Source organism: Dryobates pubescens, chromosome 1, assembly GCF_014839835.1.
Source record: "Dryobates pubescens isolate bDryPub1 chromosome 1, bDryPub1.pri, whole genome shotgun sequence".
NCBI lineage: Eukaryota > Metazoa > Chordata > Aves > Piciformes > Picidae > Dryobates > Dryobates pubescens.
The window spans coordinates 6,468,781-6,486,405 of NC_071612.1; the positions used below are offsets into that span (position 1 = coordinate 6,468,781).

General features: G+C 41.6%; 1 protein-coding gene across 1 annotated transcript in view; it reads left to right on the top strand.

The window, feature by feature from the left end:
• The window catches only part of PTPRG (protein tyrosine phosphatase receptor type G), a 429,887-nt gene that overhangs the window by 225,480 nt on the left and 186,782 nt on the right, over positions 1–17,625 (top strand). The window contains exons 3-4 of the mRNA XM_054160911.1: positions 6,965–7,144; positions 12,508–12,656. Coding sequence (XP_054016886.1) covers positions 6,965–7,144; positions 12,508–12,656 — 329 coding nt within the window. The remainder of the gene's footprint in view (positions 1–6,964; positions 7,145–12,507; positions 12,657–17,625) is intronic.

Here is a 17,625-nt window from a genome sequence, read left to right on the forward strand (position 1 = left end):
GGAAATGCTATTTCATTTCATCCATCTTCGAGGACTGATGAATTTTGCCATAAGAGGAGCCTAGAATTTTCCTTTTCATACCTACTTGCACTGAATGGCATGATACTGTCATGTCTGAGGGAGAGAGATACTTTGGGAAATGCCATGTCTGACACTGCCCTCATGGAAGTGAGATCTGGATTTTCAGCACATGAATTGTTTCTGATTTTGTTTGTTGTTCTTTAAGCAGGGAGGCAGCCTGTGGTAGATGCTAGAGGCAACCAGCTTGGTTGGTGTCACTAACATGCTTGACCAAATGCCACTGCTATCCAAGAAAATACCAAGCCACTGCTTAGCAAGTATTTTGCCCAATTTTGAATGAGCTGGTTCCACATCATTCCAACCCTGCAAGAAAAGAGCCTTTGCCACTTTACATAAATTATGGGGATGCTGCCTCTAGTGCCTATCATGTTTTCATGGGGTGAGTTTCTGTTTGCCTTACAAAATTGAATGTAAAAGTGAGCAACAAGAACTTTCTTCATGTAGGTCAGGAAAGACAAAGCAGGACTAGAAAGCAGTGAGGAATATAACCCTTTTTGCAGTGGTTTGGGTTTTTTCCCCCCTTATGACTGTAAATACCCATAATCATGGAAAAGGATCTCCTAGTTTAAGAAGATGGGGTGCTTGGTGCCATAGTTTAGTTGATTAGATAGTGTTGGATGATAGGTTGGACTCGATGATCTCAAAGGTATTTTCCAACCTGGTCTGGTCTGATCTGGTCTGGTCTGTTCTATTCTATTCTATTCTATGAAGTGACCAAGCTAATTACCTTTAATTGCAGAAATGAGGAGGTTTGGTTGCTTTGCAGTCATTACTACCATTTTCATTCAAAAATGAAAAGCTGAAAGGCAGGAATTACAGACCAAGAGCTGTCTGAGATAATTTTGTTTAAAAAGAACAACCCCAAAACACAACAAAAGCAACCAACCAAAACTCCCCAAACAGCAACAACAACAACAAAAAACCCAATGAAACCTAATCCCCCTGAACTAGTTATTTGCATTCCAGACTTGGGATTTAAAGTCAGATTTTTGTGAAAATGTTAAACCTAATTAAAAAACCTCTGAGTGTTGATATTTCTGCCTCTTTCCCCACTTGGAAATGAATTATCAAAATCACATGGCTCAAAACCAGATAATGTATGTGACACTGTATTTGGATGTTGTAGAAGGACATGTATGTTGCACACCAGTCTGTGTCAGAGTAGCTGATCCATTAACTGGAAAATGATTTAAAATCAAGAAAATGCTAGTGGGTTTAATAAGAGATACTTTCAACAAAAGATTGTGGAAGGACCAAAAAAAAATAATCTATCTGATTTTTTTTTCTTTTCTTTGTAATGTGGAAATCTTTCTGCAAGCTTTAATTAGATTTTGGTGGAATATGCTATTTTTAATGGTTTTTCATTAATGAAAACTGCTCATTGTCTGGATGTACAGTAACAGGAAGGAAAAAAGTCATCTTGGCTTCTATTTGAAGAGCAGACTGTGTATTAAAAATCTGCTAAAAACATTGCAGTTATTGTCAGAGAAATTTTGCATGAGAAAAGAATGCAGAATTCACCTAGGAAGCATCAAGTAATTTCAGATGAGAGTGAGTGATAACATCTCTGGTGTTATGTGTTGGTTGAAACATCCCAAGCCATAGTGTTGCTTAGGTTCCTGATCACAGTCTTGCTTTCATACCTTGGAAGCCAGCAAACCTTTTGCTCCTGATTTCAGTGGAGATAAGGTCAATCTCCCGGCAAACTGATGGCAATTCATCATGAGATAGTAGGGCTGCCAGCCCCAGGAGATCAATGACCACTGCACCTCCCTGAGCTGCAAGTTGGATGCAGGACAGGGATTTTGGTAGGGCTAGAGGTACTGGGACTGCAGTGGAGAGGTGCTCCATCCTCTGTGGCAGCCCAAGCCAGGGAACAGAGCGAGTGTCCATGTAGCTCAGTGCATCCCGTCACTGGGGCACCCTCCAGTCACCATCTCATTTTGCCACCATGCTTTTGGTTGACCTAAGATAGGAATCCAAGTTTTCTTTCCCAGTGTCTGCACTTTGTTGTTGGGCCGAAGCACCAGTTCTAGAGGCAGGACACTGACTTCAGTAGCTGCAGATGTTGCCCCAACAGCTCAGTGGAAGTGTATATTATTTATTATCAGAGGTGAAGGCTCTTCAACTGTTTGGGGTTTTGAAAACAGAACTTTTTTGTCAGCCCTTTAAAAATAGAATAGAATAGAATAGAATTAACCAGGTTGGAAAAGACCTTCGAGATCCTCAAGTCCAACCTATCATCCAACACTATCTAATCAACTAAACCATGGCACCAAGTGCCCCATCCAGTCTCTTCCTAAACACATCCAGCGATGGTGACTCCACCACCTCCCTGGGCAGCACATTCCAATGGCCAATCACTCTTTCTGTGAAGAATTTCTTCCTAACATCCAGCCTAAACTTCCCCTAAACCTCCCGTGGCACAGCTTGAGACTGTGTCCTCTTGTTCTGTCACAGGTTGCCTGGGAGAAGAGACCAACCTCCACCTGGCTACAACCTCCCTTCAGGGAGTTGTAGAGAGCAATAAGGTCTCCCCTGAGCCTTCTGTTCTCCAGGCTAAGCAACCCCAGCTCCCTCAGCCTCTCCTCATGGGGCTTGTGCTCCAAACCTCTCCCCAGCTTTGTTGCCCTTCTCTGGACACATTCCAGCAACTCAACATCTTTAAAGTCCAGTCCAAATTAATTCCAGATCTTTATTTGATTAAAGCCATGATGCTTAGCATTAGAGAAACGCAATACAAACAGCCATAAGTTGCCCTGTTTCAGATGTGTAAATGTCACACACAGAATGAAGGGATTATTTTTTTTTTTTTAACTAGGTTTAAGTGAAACAGAGTCTTTATTTAGTGTCATGTTTTTATTTAAAAGCATTTATTTAAAGTTCTAAAAAACAAAGAATTCAATAAAGCAGGACAGGTGTAACTGCAAATGATTAATGATATAATTCTCAGTACTTTATAAGTGTCTAACGCTGAAGAGATTTATACAGTGCAGAATGGCAATTGTGCTTTGATGGAAGGAATAGGTAATCAATACCTGCAAGCTTAGAAAAAGTGTTCTATTTCCTCCTCTAATGATATAGGGTTTTTTTGCAAGGCAAGGATGTCTGGAGCATGAGACACTTGGAAGAAGAATTAATTTGAAATCTGTAGTGGAAGATCAGTTTCAATTAAAACTGCACCTGAATGTTCATGGAAAAAAAAAGCAGGCAGCTAGGCCTAAACCTTCTGATGGCTACCCGTGAATAAGTGAATCCCCCTGCACTATTTTTGATTACAGTTTTTATAGGGTTGGTGAGTTTATTTTTTTCTGGGTAGGGCATATAATATATTTTCTTTGCTATCAAACTCAAAAAATAAACATTTTCTTTGCACCCTCTAGCCCTACTTTGCCTTTTCACGCTGATTGTTAAAGCTGGGATGGCCCCAGTCCTGTGCTGCTGGGAATGGAGATGTTTGGGTCGTGGCCTCTATTTCTGTCTAGAATTGCTGCCATAATGGTGTAGGTCATCTTGCATGTAATAATTTGCATATCAAAAACTTCTGGAAGAAATTAATGAAAAACCTAGCCGTTTCTAAAGTCCTGTGCTGATTTTAACTAGCAGGTCTTGAACCTCTAAATCAGAGCTTAGCCTTATGACTGTAACTTGGAATGTCAGGACTTGGAGTCACAGCATCAGCAGTAAGTTGGGGTTTTGAATGGCAGAGAGAGTTTCATTGCATTAGGTTTTTCTTCAATAATTCAGCACCACTATATAGAAACTTTTTTTTGCATGAAAACTAGTACTATCACATGAAGACAGCAGAAACTGCTAAGCCCCTTTTTTGGCAAATTGTAGATTTAGAAGCAAGGGAAGCTACTGTTTTTATTGTAGAAAGAGATGGGTTTCTATTAAATTAATCCAAACAAGTTGTTTTCATTTGTTTGTTTTTAAACAGACTTAATTGATTTTTGAAAGTGATACAAAGGCTATACAAGCCTTTAAAGGTCTGAGAAAAAAACACTCTATTTCAGCAAGAGTCAATCCTGGTACCTTCGTCACTGGAGGTTTTAATTCAACATGGGGGTTTGTTTGTTTACCCTTATTTTAGTCATTTTGACAAGACAGTTTTCACTACAAATTGGTTGAAAGCTGGCTATACTTAGGAAAGGAGAAAAAAAGTCTTTGTGACAAGATACATGGAAGGAACCCTACAGTCACTGTTAAAATAAATCTGCCTACTCCAAAAAAAAAAACCACCAAAAAATCTTTTCCAATTGACAGTAAAATACTTTAAAAAGAAATATTTGAGTGCACAGTTCCTTTTGAATGCACAGCTGAAACCACTGTGATAGCCTCTGTGAGCAGAGTGCTTTTGAAAAGCTCACCCCATGTTTATAACAAAGCCAAAAAATGAGAGCTGGCAGGTTTGATGATTACGTGTAGTACTACACAGTTCAAAGCAAATTCCCAAATTCCCAAATTTCATGGAGTAAATGCAGGGTTACATGAAAAGTAAACCTCAATTGCCAATTAATTCACTGCAGACTGTTTACTAAGAGCATCCTGATTCAGGAAAAATATCTGCTTGAGCAGATCACATTTGGTGTTCCACATGTAGGATTTGTAGTAATTCTGTTCTCCTTGGTTGTGATACATTGGCAAATTACCTGGAAGTGGCTTATGCTGACAACACAAGTTGAACCATGAGGTAAATGAAACTGATTTTTTTTAACCTGGAAAGATGATGTAAATGATTTTTTAAAAGATGTTGCAATTTGCATAATTCTGGTTGGAAGCAAAACACGATCTTGTTGGTTTGGTTTCCATACAGTAGTTGTGTGCTATGAGTGAAGCACAAAATCGTGCTATTGATTAAGTGTTCTGCATTAGCTCATAGGAAGTTAGGAAGAATGAATTTTGCAGCTGGGCAGATTAAAGCCTAGAGGCTGAAGAAACTAGCCTTTGCAACTGCTGGGTTTGAATGGCATTAATTGAGTTTACGTTACCTTCTCAGGTGCAAGGGTGATAAATGTGTATCGGTGCATTGTTTACTGCTGTCTGCCTAGACATGCTGACTATGTAGTTCAGAAGGGTTCAGAGGTACGATGCAGGTGTGACATCAGGGGCCTCAGGAGAGCAGAGTTCAGCTCTTGGTTGTAACTTGGGTTTGGTAGATGAGCTTGGCCAAATTGCTTCCCTTCTTGGGCCATCAATTTCCCTGTCTGTACATGAGAATATGTTGCTGATCTCTGCTGTAAAGCACTTCAAGAACAATGAGTGAAAAGTGCTTTACAAGAACTCTGCACTGTTTTTTTCAGAAGCTTAAACTACTGTTTGCATTCATAGGAAGATAATCTCTTAGTCTCTGTAATAGAATTTAAGAGTGGGAGAGGGAGATCGTAAGACAATTGAAATTCACTGGAGATCCTCCTGCATGTATTGCCAAGGGTCCCTGGTGTTACAGTACATCTACAGCTACATATGGTGGGGATGACAAGGTCTGAAACCTTATATTTTTACATATTACTTTTGTTGACTGTTGCAGAACCTCACAGAATGGGAAGAGTGAGTTAGGGCTGTGGCAGACAACCACTGGCATGTTTAGTACTGGTTTGCAATACCACCTCTTGCAGAGCTCTACTACCACAGTGTAAGACACTGCTGCTTTTCTTCTCCCAGCAGCAGTGTTGGTGCAGTCCTGTTTTGAGAGGGTTGAGAACTCAATACTCACTAATCTGGAGCTGGCAAAAGCTCTGGAACAGGAGCAGGATGCTGTACTCCTGCATCTTGTGAGATGGGTGGACAGCTGTGATAGCAGTGAGTATCTTAAAGTCCTAAAAATTACTTTAAATCATTATGCTAACCTTATGAAGACCCTGACATGCTGGGGGCAGAGGCTGCTGATGTCATTTCTCTTTGCAGCTGTAGCATGGTCTTCTCTTACTGACCTTGAATGGTGGCTAGTGATAACCTAGTAAAATATGGAATCTTATATTGCTTTCCAGAACTTTGACTATTCCCTGAAATTTTCTTAGGGAGAGAGTAGAAGGGTGTGGAGGGTAGGAGAGGTAACAGTACTAGGCTCTGTGCCTGCTTTTGGTCAGCAGCTATGTTATGTGGAGGGCTCTGATGTGCCCAAGCACAGCCACATATGCAAGACACTGCCCATCAGTCCTTACTGCTGATATGTGACTTGACTTGTTTTGAGAGAGTTTACAGCAGGTGGCTTGGGCTGTGCTAATAAGGAAAGCAGAAAACTCATGTAAGAAGAGCAGCAAAAAAAGTCTTACTATTTTCCTGACAGGTCATTGTCCTCTTTACTTCCTCCATCCAGAACGGTTTATATTTTTCTCTGTTGTTTTCTTTAAATTAACTAACGTACATTGAGCTTTATTATTATTATTCTTTTCTCTTTTTTTTAATCTTTTTGAGCTCCTAGACCTCCAAAAGAAATGAGATCATTAATAAAGATCATATTATCTAAGCAGAGTATTGCACAAACACAAGTTAATGGGTAGCTGTTCCATTATTTGTCTCATGTGAGAAGGTAAACTATAAAGTAATATATTAAGGCTGAAGCATTAGGAAAGTTCCTGTAACACCATGCTAATTGATAACACATGCACAAGGGGTACTTGGGAATTGCAGATAGTTTTATTGAACAGTAATTAAAAGAAGGCCATTGTTCCTTACTGCTGGAGGCAAAGTTGAAGTACTGCACAAAGCTGATGGATTTCAATCTCCTTCTAAGTTTACAAGTCCTAACCTCTTTCACATGCGAGAAGTGTAACCTCGGTGGAGTTACCTGGAGAGTTTAAGTGCTTCATCCTCTTTCTTAAGAGTTATCCAGGACTGTTGAGCCGCTGGGATGTTAATTGGCATTGTTATTTTTTAACAGGTACCTATGGTCCCGAGCACTGGGTTACTTCCAGCGAGAAGTGCGGAGGGTCTCAGCAGTCTCCCATAGACATCATCGACCATCAGGCCCATGTTGGAGACGAGTATCAAGAGCTGCAGCTTGATGGGTTTGACAACGAATCTTCAAACAAGACTTGGATGAAAAACACAGGAAAAACGGGTATGTTCTTTTCTGTTTGTCTCCATAGCCTGCCTGCAGTCAATTAAAAATTCAAGCCGTGTTCCACCCTCCCACCCTCCTCCTTTTTCATTGTTCTGTTGTTTGGGTTTTGCTGCTGCCTTTTTTTGGTTTTTAAATAATTTTCCAGCAGCAGTCACCTATCTCTGCCTCTGTATTCTTCTGCAAAGCTACTTCTGCAGATTGATTTTAAGGAGTTTTTTAAGGGATTTTGTATGTGTACGTGTGTGTGATTCTCAGTATAAAATAATTCTCCTGGTAGTCAGTTGTTCCTCAGAATAAAAGGCTGTATCAGAGTTTGAAGGTGTAACCTTGAATTATCAGCTTTGGGAAGCTGTAACATCTAATCCAAAAGAATGCTGAGATGCAAGGCTCAGGGGGAAGGAAAAGGAGAAGTCTTCAAAATTGGAAGGTTTTAGAGAAGAAAGAGCAATAACTGCTCAGAATAGTGGGGGCTTATTAATGTGTTTCTGATACGATTGTAGCACTGTGTTTTTCATTGAACTGAATCCCTTTCTGCTCTGTCTGTTCTGGATTTTAGAGAAAAGAACAGTCAGAGTGCTGCTTATTTTTACCAAAACAGTTCACCAAAAGGTCAAGGTTGATTTATATGCAAAGCCGCATGCATTTGATTACTCTTTAATTCTAAAAATGTAAAAAGCAGAAATTATAAGGCCACCCTCTTCATTTGACAAGGTCAAATATTTTTAGGGAATTGGATTAAACCACTAATTAATTCAATTTTATTTATTGGAAGTGTATTTTTATCTTTATTAACATTCGACTTGCATCTCTGTAGTGCTCTGTGTAACGTGTCCCTAGTCAGAGATCCGCTAGCAAAACGTAGCAGGGCATCTACCTTCTCTGGGCATTTGCAACACAGCTGTGCACGCAGCGTGACCTCAGGTACACCCACCGCTTCCAGGGGACTTTGGATCTGAGCCACAACCTGCAGTCCAGCCAGCACTTCAGATCCAGTTCCAGTAATTCAGGATCTTAGCAGGAGCTGAGACTTACTGCCTCTCAGATGAGATGGAGTGACAGGCTGTGATCCTGTTTTCTTCCACCACAAAGTAAACCCAGTTAGCATAAACCACTACCAAGTATAGCTTGGCATTTTGATGCATTACTGAGGGATTTTTCCAGCCTCACTAAATAAAATGCTCCTGTTTGCTTTGAAATCCTGACTTTGCTGCCCTTTGTTGCAACATGAGGTTCAGGCAAGGTTGAATGATATGGAAATTTGGTGCTTAATTAATCTATGCACGTTATGCACCCTGCCCTTTTCATCACAAAGGGGTGTTTGTAGTAACCAACAATAAATTTAATTAGCAATACCACAAAAAAGTGATGGTGCTGTTCTTCTAAGAAAGGCACTAATGCTATACTGTGTGTGTAATAAGAACGCATTGCTGCACGTATAGCAGGAACCCATGTTGAACCAAAACGTGCCAGCAAATTTTCCAGTCTCCATGCAGTTGGCAATGAAATCTGTACCTTCGGTCTTCTCTGCTGGGTGATTTTAGCACTGCTGCTATATTTGATTTCCTCACCCATTGGGGTATGGATTTTTGCTGACAAGTTATTGCTTCACAGAGCACCAGTAACTGTCACTTTTCTTGGTAACTTATGACCTTTTTCTGGTAACGTGAAGACTCCTTTTGCCTTGCTGTCATCCTTGATTTCTTCTGCCGAGCTCTTAACTCCTCCCTTATTTTATCAAGCCCCGATCCTTTCCTTGGTTTTCTGACCTTTTGAAATAACTTGCTTGGGATTAATTTCTAAGGTGGTAAGTGATAGAGCAGCAAACCAAGTAGGATGTTTTGGCTTGTGGGTAGAACATGGGGGTAGGTTGTGCCATAAATTGTGAAGCATTTTGGCAGCAGAGTCTGGGAGCAGATGGCCACATGAGACCTTCATATTGCAGACCGACAGAGACAGTAAACTAAGTATCTGTTTAAGCAATGGTGACGGATGTAGAGGGCATTTCTCAGCAATTAATGACTGGTTAAAGGAGACAGGGGTCCGAGGGAAAGCCAAAGGCCCTTAGCCTTGATGTTCATTAACTGGCAGGAAATGTGTTGCTTGGGTTATTGTTATTGCTGTTGGGCCTAGTCATCTTTTTTAAGGACAGAACAATTAGTTATTTTTATGCTTTAAAATGTTAAAAGGTAAAGAGGTTATTGCTCTCTAGATTTGTTGTGCTTTTTCTTGTTCCCTCCCTCTTCCTATCAGGTAAAGGGCAGACAATGTACAGAAAACAGCATTTCATTCAGAAAATGGAAAAGGCTCCACTGAGCCGCTGTCTCGACTAGAAGTGCTTCTGTGCGTGGTTACACTGGCAGAGGCACTAATGTTGGTCCAATTTCATCACCATAGTAGCTGGTTCCCAAGTGGTAAAGATCACTGGGAGAGTATAAGCACATTACATAGTTTACTTTCATTAGTTGTTGCCATTTGTGCCACCTTACAATTAAGCATAGTTGGTGTCAGCTGAGCCTGAGGCTTACAAGGATTTTTCAAGCATGACCTGCCCCATGGGAAGAGTACACATGGGAGCAGTACCCTTACCAGCATTATACAGACATTGCCACTTTACCCCTTTTTAGGTCACTGAGAACTAAAAAAACTCCTTCCAGTTGGAGAAACTTACTACACTTTCTGCCAGAAACGTGTTTTCGTTAAGTACTTTTTTCCTATGTGATGTGCATCATTCAGGCTGGACCAGACCACCAGAGCTGCTCTGCTAAGGCAGGAGAAGAGCTGCTTTCTATCCAGGCGTATTTTGGTCTGATGAGTGTTCTGGCCATACAACTCCAGCCCTGATCCTGGAAATGGCATCATGTGATTGTGATCCTGGTGGTTGTGCACCGCTTCCTTTGGTTTTGTAATTTAAATTAGTATTTTAAATTAGTGAGCCTTTGGGGTTGATTCCTTACTGTGCACTCTACAGAAATGACTGGATAGAAGCAGTGGCTCCCAATGCCCAGAGATGTGATGTTTGGTTATTCCAGCCCCAAATACTAGAGAACACATGGAAGGGAGGGAAGTTCCCAAACAACTGGCAGTAAGTGAATGCTGCTAATGATAGGAAGGTGATGGGAGCATGTGTCATACAGCTCAGCAGTGTAAGAAATACTGTAAAATGAACAATTAGATGAACATTTCAGATTGTACATCCTCCTAATTATCCTTTTAATTATTCATCTAAAACAAGTAAAATGACCCCTGACAGAGCTATAAATGATTTAGGAACTATCAAATATTTATTAGATGCAACTGAATCCCCACAGAGGTTTTCAACAGATGCACACAAATCTGCTTTCCTGTGTTCCTCATCTCCTACAATTTTATCTATGGAATTTATAAGGCTCGAGGTGAGGAGAAAGTTCTTCACGGAGAGAGTTGTTAGCCATTGGAATGTGTTGCCCAGGGAGGTGGTGGAGTCACCGTCCCTGGAGGTGTTCAAGAAGGGATTGGACGTGACATTTGTTTCCATGGTTTAGTAGTCATGAGGTCTTGGGTGACAGGTTGGACTTGATGATCTTTGAGGTTTTTTCCAATCTTATTGATTCTATGTTTCTGTGAGTGAGGTTCTAGTTACTTATGGATGTTTTTTTAAGGCAGGAAAAGAGTAGCAGTACTTTCAGTCACTCAAGTTTCACAGATACGGTGTTATAAGCCAGTGACCACCAGTAGTACTGAAGTTGATACTGAGCCAGGCCTACACTCCCTCTCTTCCTACAGAAACACTCTGATGGAGGGAGTGCCAAAAGAACCATAAATCATGGAAGAAAGTAGCCCTGTGATGTGGCTGTCATGAATTAGATATATCTGAACATCCCATGCAATTTAATATTCAAATGGTTTTACCATGAACTGCTTAAAGTTGAGATGGGTCTAAATTGCACCTAAGATGAGGCCATTGTAGCTGTCTGTACTGAGGGGAGGGCAGCCCTGCTGTAGCAGAAGGCCCAGCCTGCAGTGAAGCCTACCACTGATTCGCCAGCAGAGGAGTCACTTATTTCACAACTAATTTCTTATTTTCTTCAGCAGTGAAGAAAATCCTCCCTCTTACACGATAAAATTGGATTTATATTAATGTTCCCATTGTGATGACACAGTTGGCACACAGAAATCCGTGTGGGTTATGCTATTCCCATTCGAAAAAACAAAACAAAACAACAAACTAACCCAGAATCTTTAGTGGTAGGCTTCTGGGCACAGCAAGCAGTGGTCTGCAATGGCTTTTAGAAGAAAAAAATTCTAGTTCTGTTTTTAAGCAAAAGTTTTGTGAGGGATGCTAGGAAGGGTTTTGTAGGGAGTCATTTTTAGGAAGCATGCATATTAAAAATGAGGGATGCCAGAGTGGCAGGTGGTCTTGTAGTGAAAGCAGCAGACAGGAAGTTTTTGAAAGCTGAATTCTTGGTTGGACTATAGTTCTCCCTGCTACCAGCTTCCACCACATGATTTTGCCTTCTATTTATACATAAAACTTTAATCATGATACAAAATATAAGGGCTTTTGGAAATTAAGAGAAAATACAAACAAGATCCTTTTGACTCTTTCTGAATCGCACAGTGGTAAGAATACAACAGTAACTGTAATAGCGCACAGTTTTTATGGAGGGCATCTCATGAGTAGGTCTCAAAAGCCTTATTGTTGCTTTTCCCATTTTGCAGAAAGGAGGAGCAGGGAGGCTAAGGGAAGATAGACTAGACTAGACTAGAATTAACCAGGTTGGAAAAGACCTTCAAGATCATCATGTCCAACCTATCACCCAACACTATCTAATCAACTAAACCATGGCACCAAGTGCCTCATCCAGTCTCCTCTTACACACCTCCAGTGATGGTGACTCCACCAGCTCCCTGGGCAGTACCTGCCATGTCCAGCAGTAGAGGTGGGACAGGACACAGGGCTTGCCCAGAACACATCCAGACAGAGGAAATACAAAAGACAGAGCATCCATTCTTTTCCTAACTTGTATTCTAGAGACCTTCAGGGATTTGTAAGGACAGGGAACATGGTCAGCCATTACTCTGTGGAACCACACTAAATGTATTTGATGAAGTTTACCATTTAAATTTTAATTGAAGTCCAATAAGGAGGGTGAAAAGTCCTTGAGAGATTTGAACTTTGGGTTTTTCTGTAGTCTATGTAACTTCTTAATCACCAGCATTACTTGTAGTCTTTTTTCTTAAACCAATCCCCATAAAAAGGAAAATTATCACCAACCATTTTACTTGCATTAGAAGTAGTATTCTAGGATAATGTGTAATAACTGTAAATGCTTGAGAGAATTTGTGCTAAGAATGTCTTTCTCCTTGTTCTGTGTGTGCAGTTGCTATCCTGCTGAAGGATGACTATTTTGTCAGTGGCGCTGGGTTGCCGGGCAGATTCAAGGCAGAGAAAGTGGAGTTTCACTGGGGTCAAAGCAACGGATCCGCTGGCTCCGAGCACAGCATCAATGGCAAGAGGTTCCCCGTTGAGGTGAGTGGAAAGACATGCACTTATGTTCTCCACAAAAAATAAAATCAGAATGTATTGCTGTAGTTTGAGATGACTGGGAAATAGGGCAGTGTTTCCTTCAGTGAACATATCGCTTTCAAGGCCCTTCCGGCCCTCGCAGCACTCTATCTATCATCTCTTATGTGCTTTTGCAATGTCAGCTCTGAGCTCAGCTTTGCTATCGTTGCCAGCTCTCATGTCCCATGGGTTAAGTTGCAAACAGCCACTTTTCTCCTTTCTCCCATAAGCTTTTCATGTGTGGGATGATCTCCTTGTAAATATCCGCAAAGTGACCTCGTCGTCCTCCAAATCTTTTCTTTCCCATAATGCTCACAAGCAAATAGCTGCAGTTTGGGAGCTGCCATCCTGAGATGCCTTTCTTTTATCAGTATTGCTTCCTTGCATACACACACACACAGAGCCTTCTCTCTACCTGTATTCAGCTGCAGACTCCTGCCTTGTACTAACAGGACATCTACAGAGATCTGTGCAAATAGCTGTGCATTTGCTTTGCCTGTGCAGGAGCCAGCTGGAGCCAAGCCAGCCCTGGTCTGACAGCCACCCAGCTCTCACTGCTGCAGCATGAGCAAAGTCTCGGCTCGGGCACAGCACCCTGCAAATGCAGCCGTGTTCAGAGCATGGTGCTGGGTGGTCTGGAGCTGACCCTGAGGATGGCAGGGAGGGTTCTGGCACTGGGGGCTGCTGTGGAGCCTGGTGCAGTTGGGTCTTGGCTTGTGACTGATAGTCCTAGGTCTCTCTGTCGTCAGTGCAATGTTTTCTGTGTCAATAGAGTTTGTTGATACTTTTCACTCTATATTCAAGGTATTGCATGGTGAGATAAAACAGATGTTATCTGGGATTACCTTTGCCTTTCAGTAAGCAGATAAGCACTGTCAGAGTGTTAGTGTGAGGATGTGAGCAGGTTGCCCAGAAAGCTCACGTGTAGGCCACAGCAACCCCATGCAGAGCTACAGGCTGGGGTCAGAGTGGCTGGAGAGCAGTCAGGCTGAGAGGGACCTGGGGGTGCTGGTCGACGGTAGACTGAACATGAGCCTGCAGTGTGCCCAGGCAGCTAAGAGGGCCAATGGCATCCTGGCCTGCATCAGGAACAGTGTGGCCAGCAGGAGCAGGGAGGTCATTCTGCCCCTGTACACTGCACTGGTTAGGCCGCACCTCGAGTACTGTGTCCAGTTCTGGGCCCCTCAGTTTAGGAAGGATGTTGACTTGCTGGAACGAGTCCAGAGAAGAGCAACAAAGTTGGTGAGGGGTTTGGAACATAAGCCCTACGAGGAGAGGCTGAGGGAGCTGGGGTTGCTTAGCCTGGAGAAGAGGAGACTCAGGGGTGACCTTATTACTCTCTACAACTATCTGAAGGGAGGTTGTAGACAGACAGATGTTGGTCTCTTCTCCCAGGCAAGCAGTACCAGAACAAGAGGACACAGTCTCAGGCTGCGCCAGGGGAGGTTCAGGCTGGATGTTAGAAAAAAGTTCTATACAGAAAGAGTGATTGCACATTGGAATGGGCTGCCTGGGGAGGTGGTGGAGTCGCCATCACTGGAGGTTTTTAGGAGAAGACTTGACAGGGTGCTTGGTGCTGTGGGTTAGTTGCTTGGGCGGAGTTGGATTGGTGATGGGTTGGACGCGATGATCTTGAAGGTCTCTTCCAACCTGGTTTATTCTATGTATTCTATGTATTCTATGTAAACAGTTGTCTTGTGAGGCAGGTCTTGCAAGAACTTGTTTCAGCCCCTAGCTTGCCATATTTTGTCACATGTGGCATTAGCCAATTCATATTTTTCAAGAGGATGGAAGGTGCTTCCAAAGCCCAAAGGGAGATTGCGATAGACTCTGGTATGTGACCAAGACCTTCCTGCTCCAAGTGCCCCATAGCACTAGAATTAGAAGCCATTTTTTGTCTCCCAGCTCTGAACGTATACATTGGATGTTCTGTGAGGCAGAGATTGTTTCATATTCATTTCAACAAACTTTTCCAACAGCTTCTGGTTTGAGGCATCTGTGATTTCACCCCTGAACACATGGAGCAAAGGCCCAAACATTGTCATGCTGCCCTGAGTTGGCAACACTGGTGTTTATTACCATGTTTCTGGGTGGCAGAAGGAACACTCAGGAAGTCTGCAAAGCCAGTCAACTCCTCTTTTGTGATTTCAGGGAGTGGAGATGGTAAAGGAGCCTGAGACTTCTTATTTGTGTCAGAATAAGTATTTCCATTTCACAAACCCTTTCTTATGATGCTAAGGCTATTTCATGCTGTCCTGATGAATGGAAGCTATTTTACTTCAGCGAAAAGCAAATTCCTAAGAAATAATGTTCACTTGGTTTAAGTATTTTTTCCTTTTCTTTTCAACTGGTTGGAAAAGTAATTTTTTTCTATGCTAAAATTGGGAAGGAAAAAAAAAAAAAAAGAAATGGGTGACTGCCTGTCAGAATGTAGGTCACTTATTTATGAATGCTGCCCAAATCAAGTTTTGCAGCATAAGATAGGTTTAGTGTTAATCCTAATAATGAAATGTAATTTATTTTTTTAAGTGATTTGTATTCGTTGTGGTGACCTGAACTTGCTCTTCTCAGGCATTAGCAGAATTCCCACAGTCTTTCCTTGACTGTTTTATAGAGGAAGAGCAATTTCCAAAAGAAGACTTTTCCCTTTTTGTGGTGCTGTCTACTTCCTGCTCAAGAATCCCAAATATCAATCATGTACTGAGAAGGATTTTCGTGGGTAGACTTTGAAGTGTCCAGTAGGTCTAAGGTTATGAAGCTGAGTCCTTCCTGCTGATACATGCAAAAACAGCCCTCATAGTTGGGATTAGAACTCTCAAACAGCAACTGTACACGTATGCTTTTAATCTGTACTGCTAATTGTAGTGCAGCTTGCAACTGTCTGATCCAACCCTAATTGCCTGCTGCTGGGAGGTCTATGCCAGCAATACTGTACTTCATTTGAGAAGTGGCATTTCTAGGAAGACTGTAGGAGGTAAAGAACAAAATCCTATCCTGCAGAAAGCAAAATATCCAAGTCATTTTGTTTATTCTGAGCCTATGGACATAGGTAAAGCCTCTAAGGAGCTAGCAGGTATTGGCATTCCTGGTCTGCAGCAGTTACAGTGGGACACAGCTGAAAGGAAACATTTTCCAAGTCTAATTGTGCAACCAGATGCAAAACCCATTAGTTCCAAAGCATGTCCCAAGGGAACGCAGATAGATCAGCTTCATCCATAGACTACGCTCTGTGCACGTGAAGTGTAGATGTTTTTTCCTCTGGGAAACAAAGTGCTTGCTGGTATTCTTTTTTCTTGAAGAGGATGCAGAAACTAATTAGAAATGTCAGATATAATACAGAGGATTATTGTTTGACCATGTTGTTTGGGTTTTATTATTGCAACTAATGTGTCAGATGGTAACGCTGTCTACGTTAATTGGTTTCCTTCATTGAAGCCCATCTGGATCATATTTTGGGGGGGGGGGTGGGGGGGTGATTTATATGTTAAATTAGTTGGTAAGATATATGAGAACATCCTTTTGTTTCCTGCTTTAAAGGCATGTTGGATCAAAGGCATACTTTAATGCATATGTAGTATATTGGGCTTCCTTTTTCAAGCCATGACATTTGTAATGGTGTTCTTTAATTATGTGATCTTGATTGATTATTTATTGATTAGATTTTCCTCAGTGATACCCAAGATTTATGAAGCCACTCTGATGAGCAAGACTGTCTCTGAAGCAGCATTCATGAACAGAGATGTTCACATGCTTCAAACTTTTAGCCACAGCCAGATTCCAGCTTGTTACCAGGCCTGGTTAGCACTGGCCTGAAGTTTCTTTTCCTCTTCTTCTTGTCATTTTAACATTATCATCTAGATGAGGCCAGGAACTAGTGCTGTGATGCTGAAGATTAAAGCAATACCATTAGTATATTGCTGTGAGAGTGGAGCGTGAATTCTAATGAGGTTGTAGGCTCTGTGCCAGCTTAGAAAAACTCTCTCTTCTTTTTTCTTCAAGTTAAGAAAAGTTTTTAACATTGCCTTCTCTAAATTTTAATGAATTGCTGACTCTTTTGTATTTTGTTATTGTTCTTCTCCACTATAATTACTCAGTTTTTTTCTTTTTCTTTCTGAAGTCGAAGCAATATAAATGAACATGCAAAGGCTAGAAACCATTTAAATGGTGAAGTGACAGAATTAAAATAAAGATGATGAGCTTCCCTCAGGCCAGGAGAGAACCCAGGTTCCCCTCATTAGAGCCAAGAGGAGTAATTGCAGTGCTTTAATCTCCAATGTCATGGCAGCGGTTACCAGCCCTGCCTGCGCGGAGCTTGCAGCGGAGCAGGGCACGCCGTGTGGGCTGCCTGCTAGGAGGGAAACCCAGCACTTAATGTTTCATAGGCAGGCAAGCAGCTGACGTGGCAGTGCTGTGCTGGCAGGGTTTGGTACCACTGTCCCAGCATAACTGTGAGGGGGGTTTTGAGCTGCCTCGTACTCGTTTTGATGCAAAATGCTGATTATTTCTGTGAAGAGCAGAAATCAGAAGAGTGATTTTAATCATGACTGTGTTAATTTGATGTGAGCTTTGGCTGTTTATGAGCTTTCTCTTTAATGGTGCTAATTGTCAGTTATAATGTGAAGACCATTATACAGTAATATACAGTAATTTATTTAGTAAATGAGAATCTTATTCCAAGGACCATACTGCAGTATGCCATAGGGACCTCATCCCTTTAATCTTACATGAACAAACTTGCAGAGTCTAGGCCAAATTGGTAATAGGAACATCAACTTGGCTTCTGAATTAGCAAGTGATTTTGTACCCACAAGTGCCAACATGTATGTTTTTGGAGATCTCAAGTTCTTCTCCATTTAATAATAAATAAAAAAAAACCAAAACCCTAAAAGATCCCAACAAAACCCCACAGACCATCCCAGCAGAAAATTAAGAG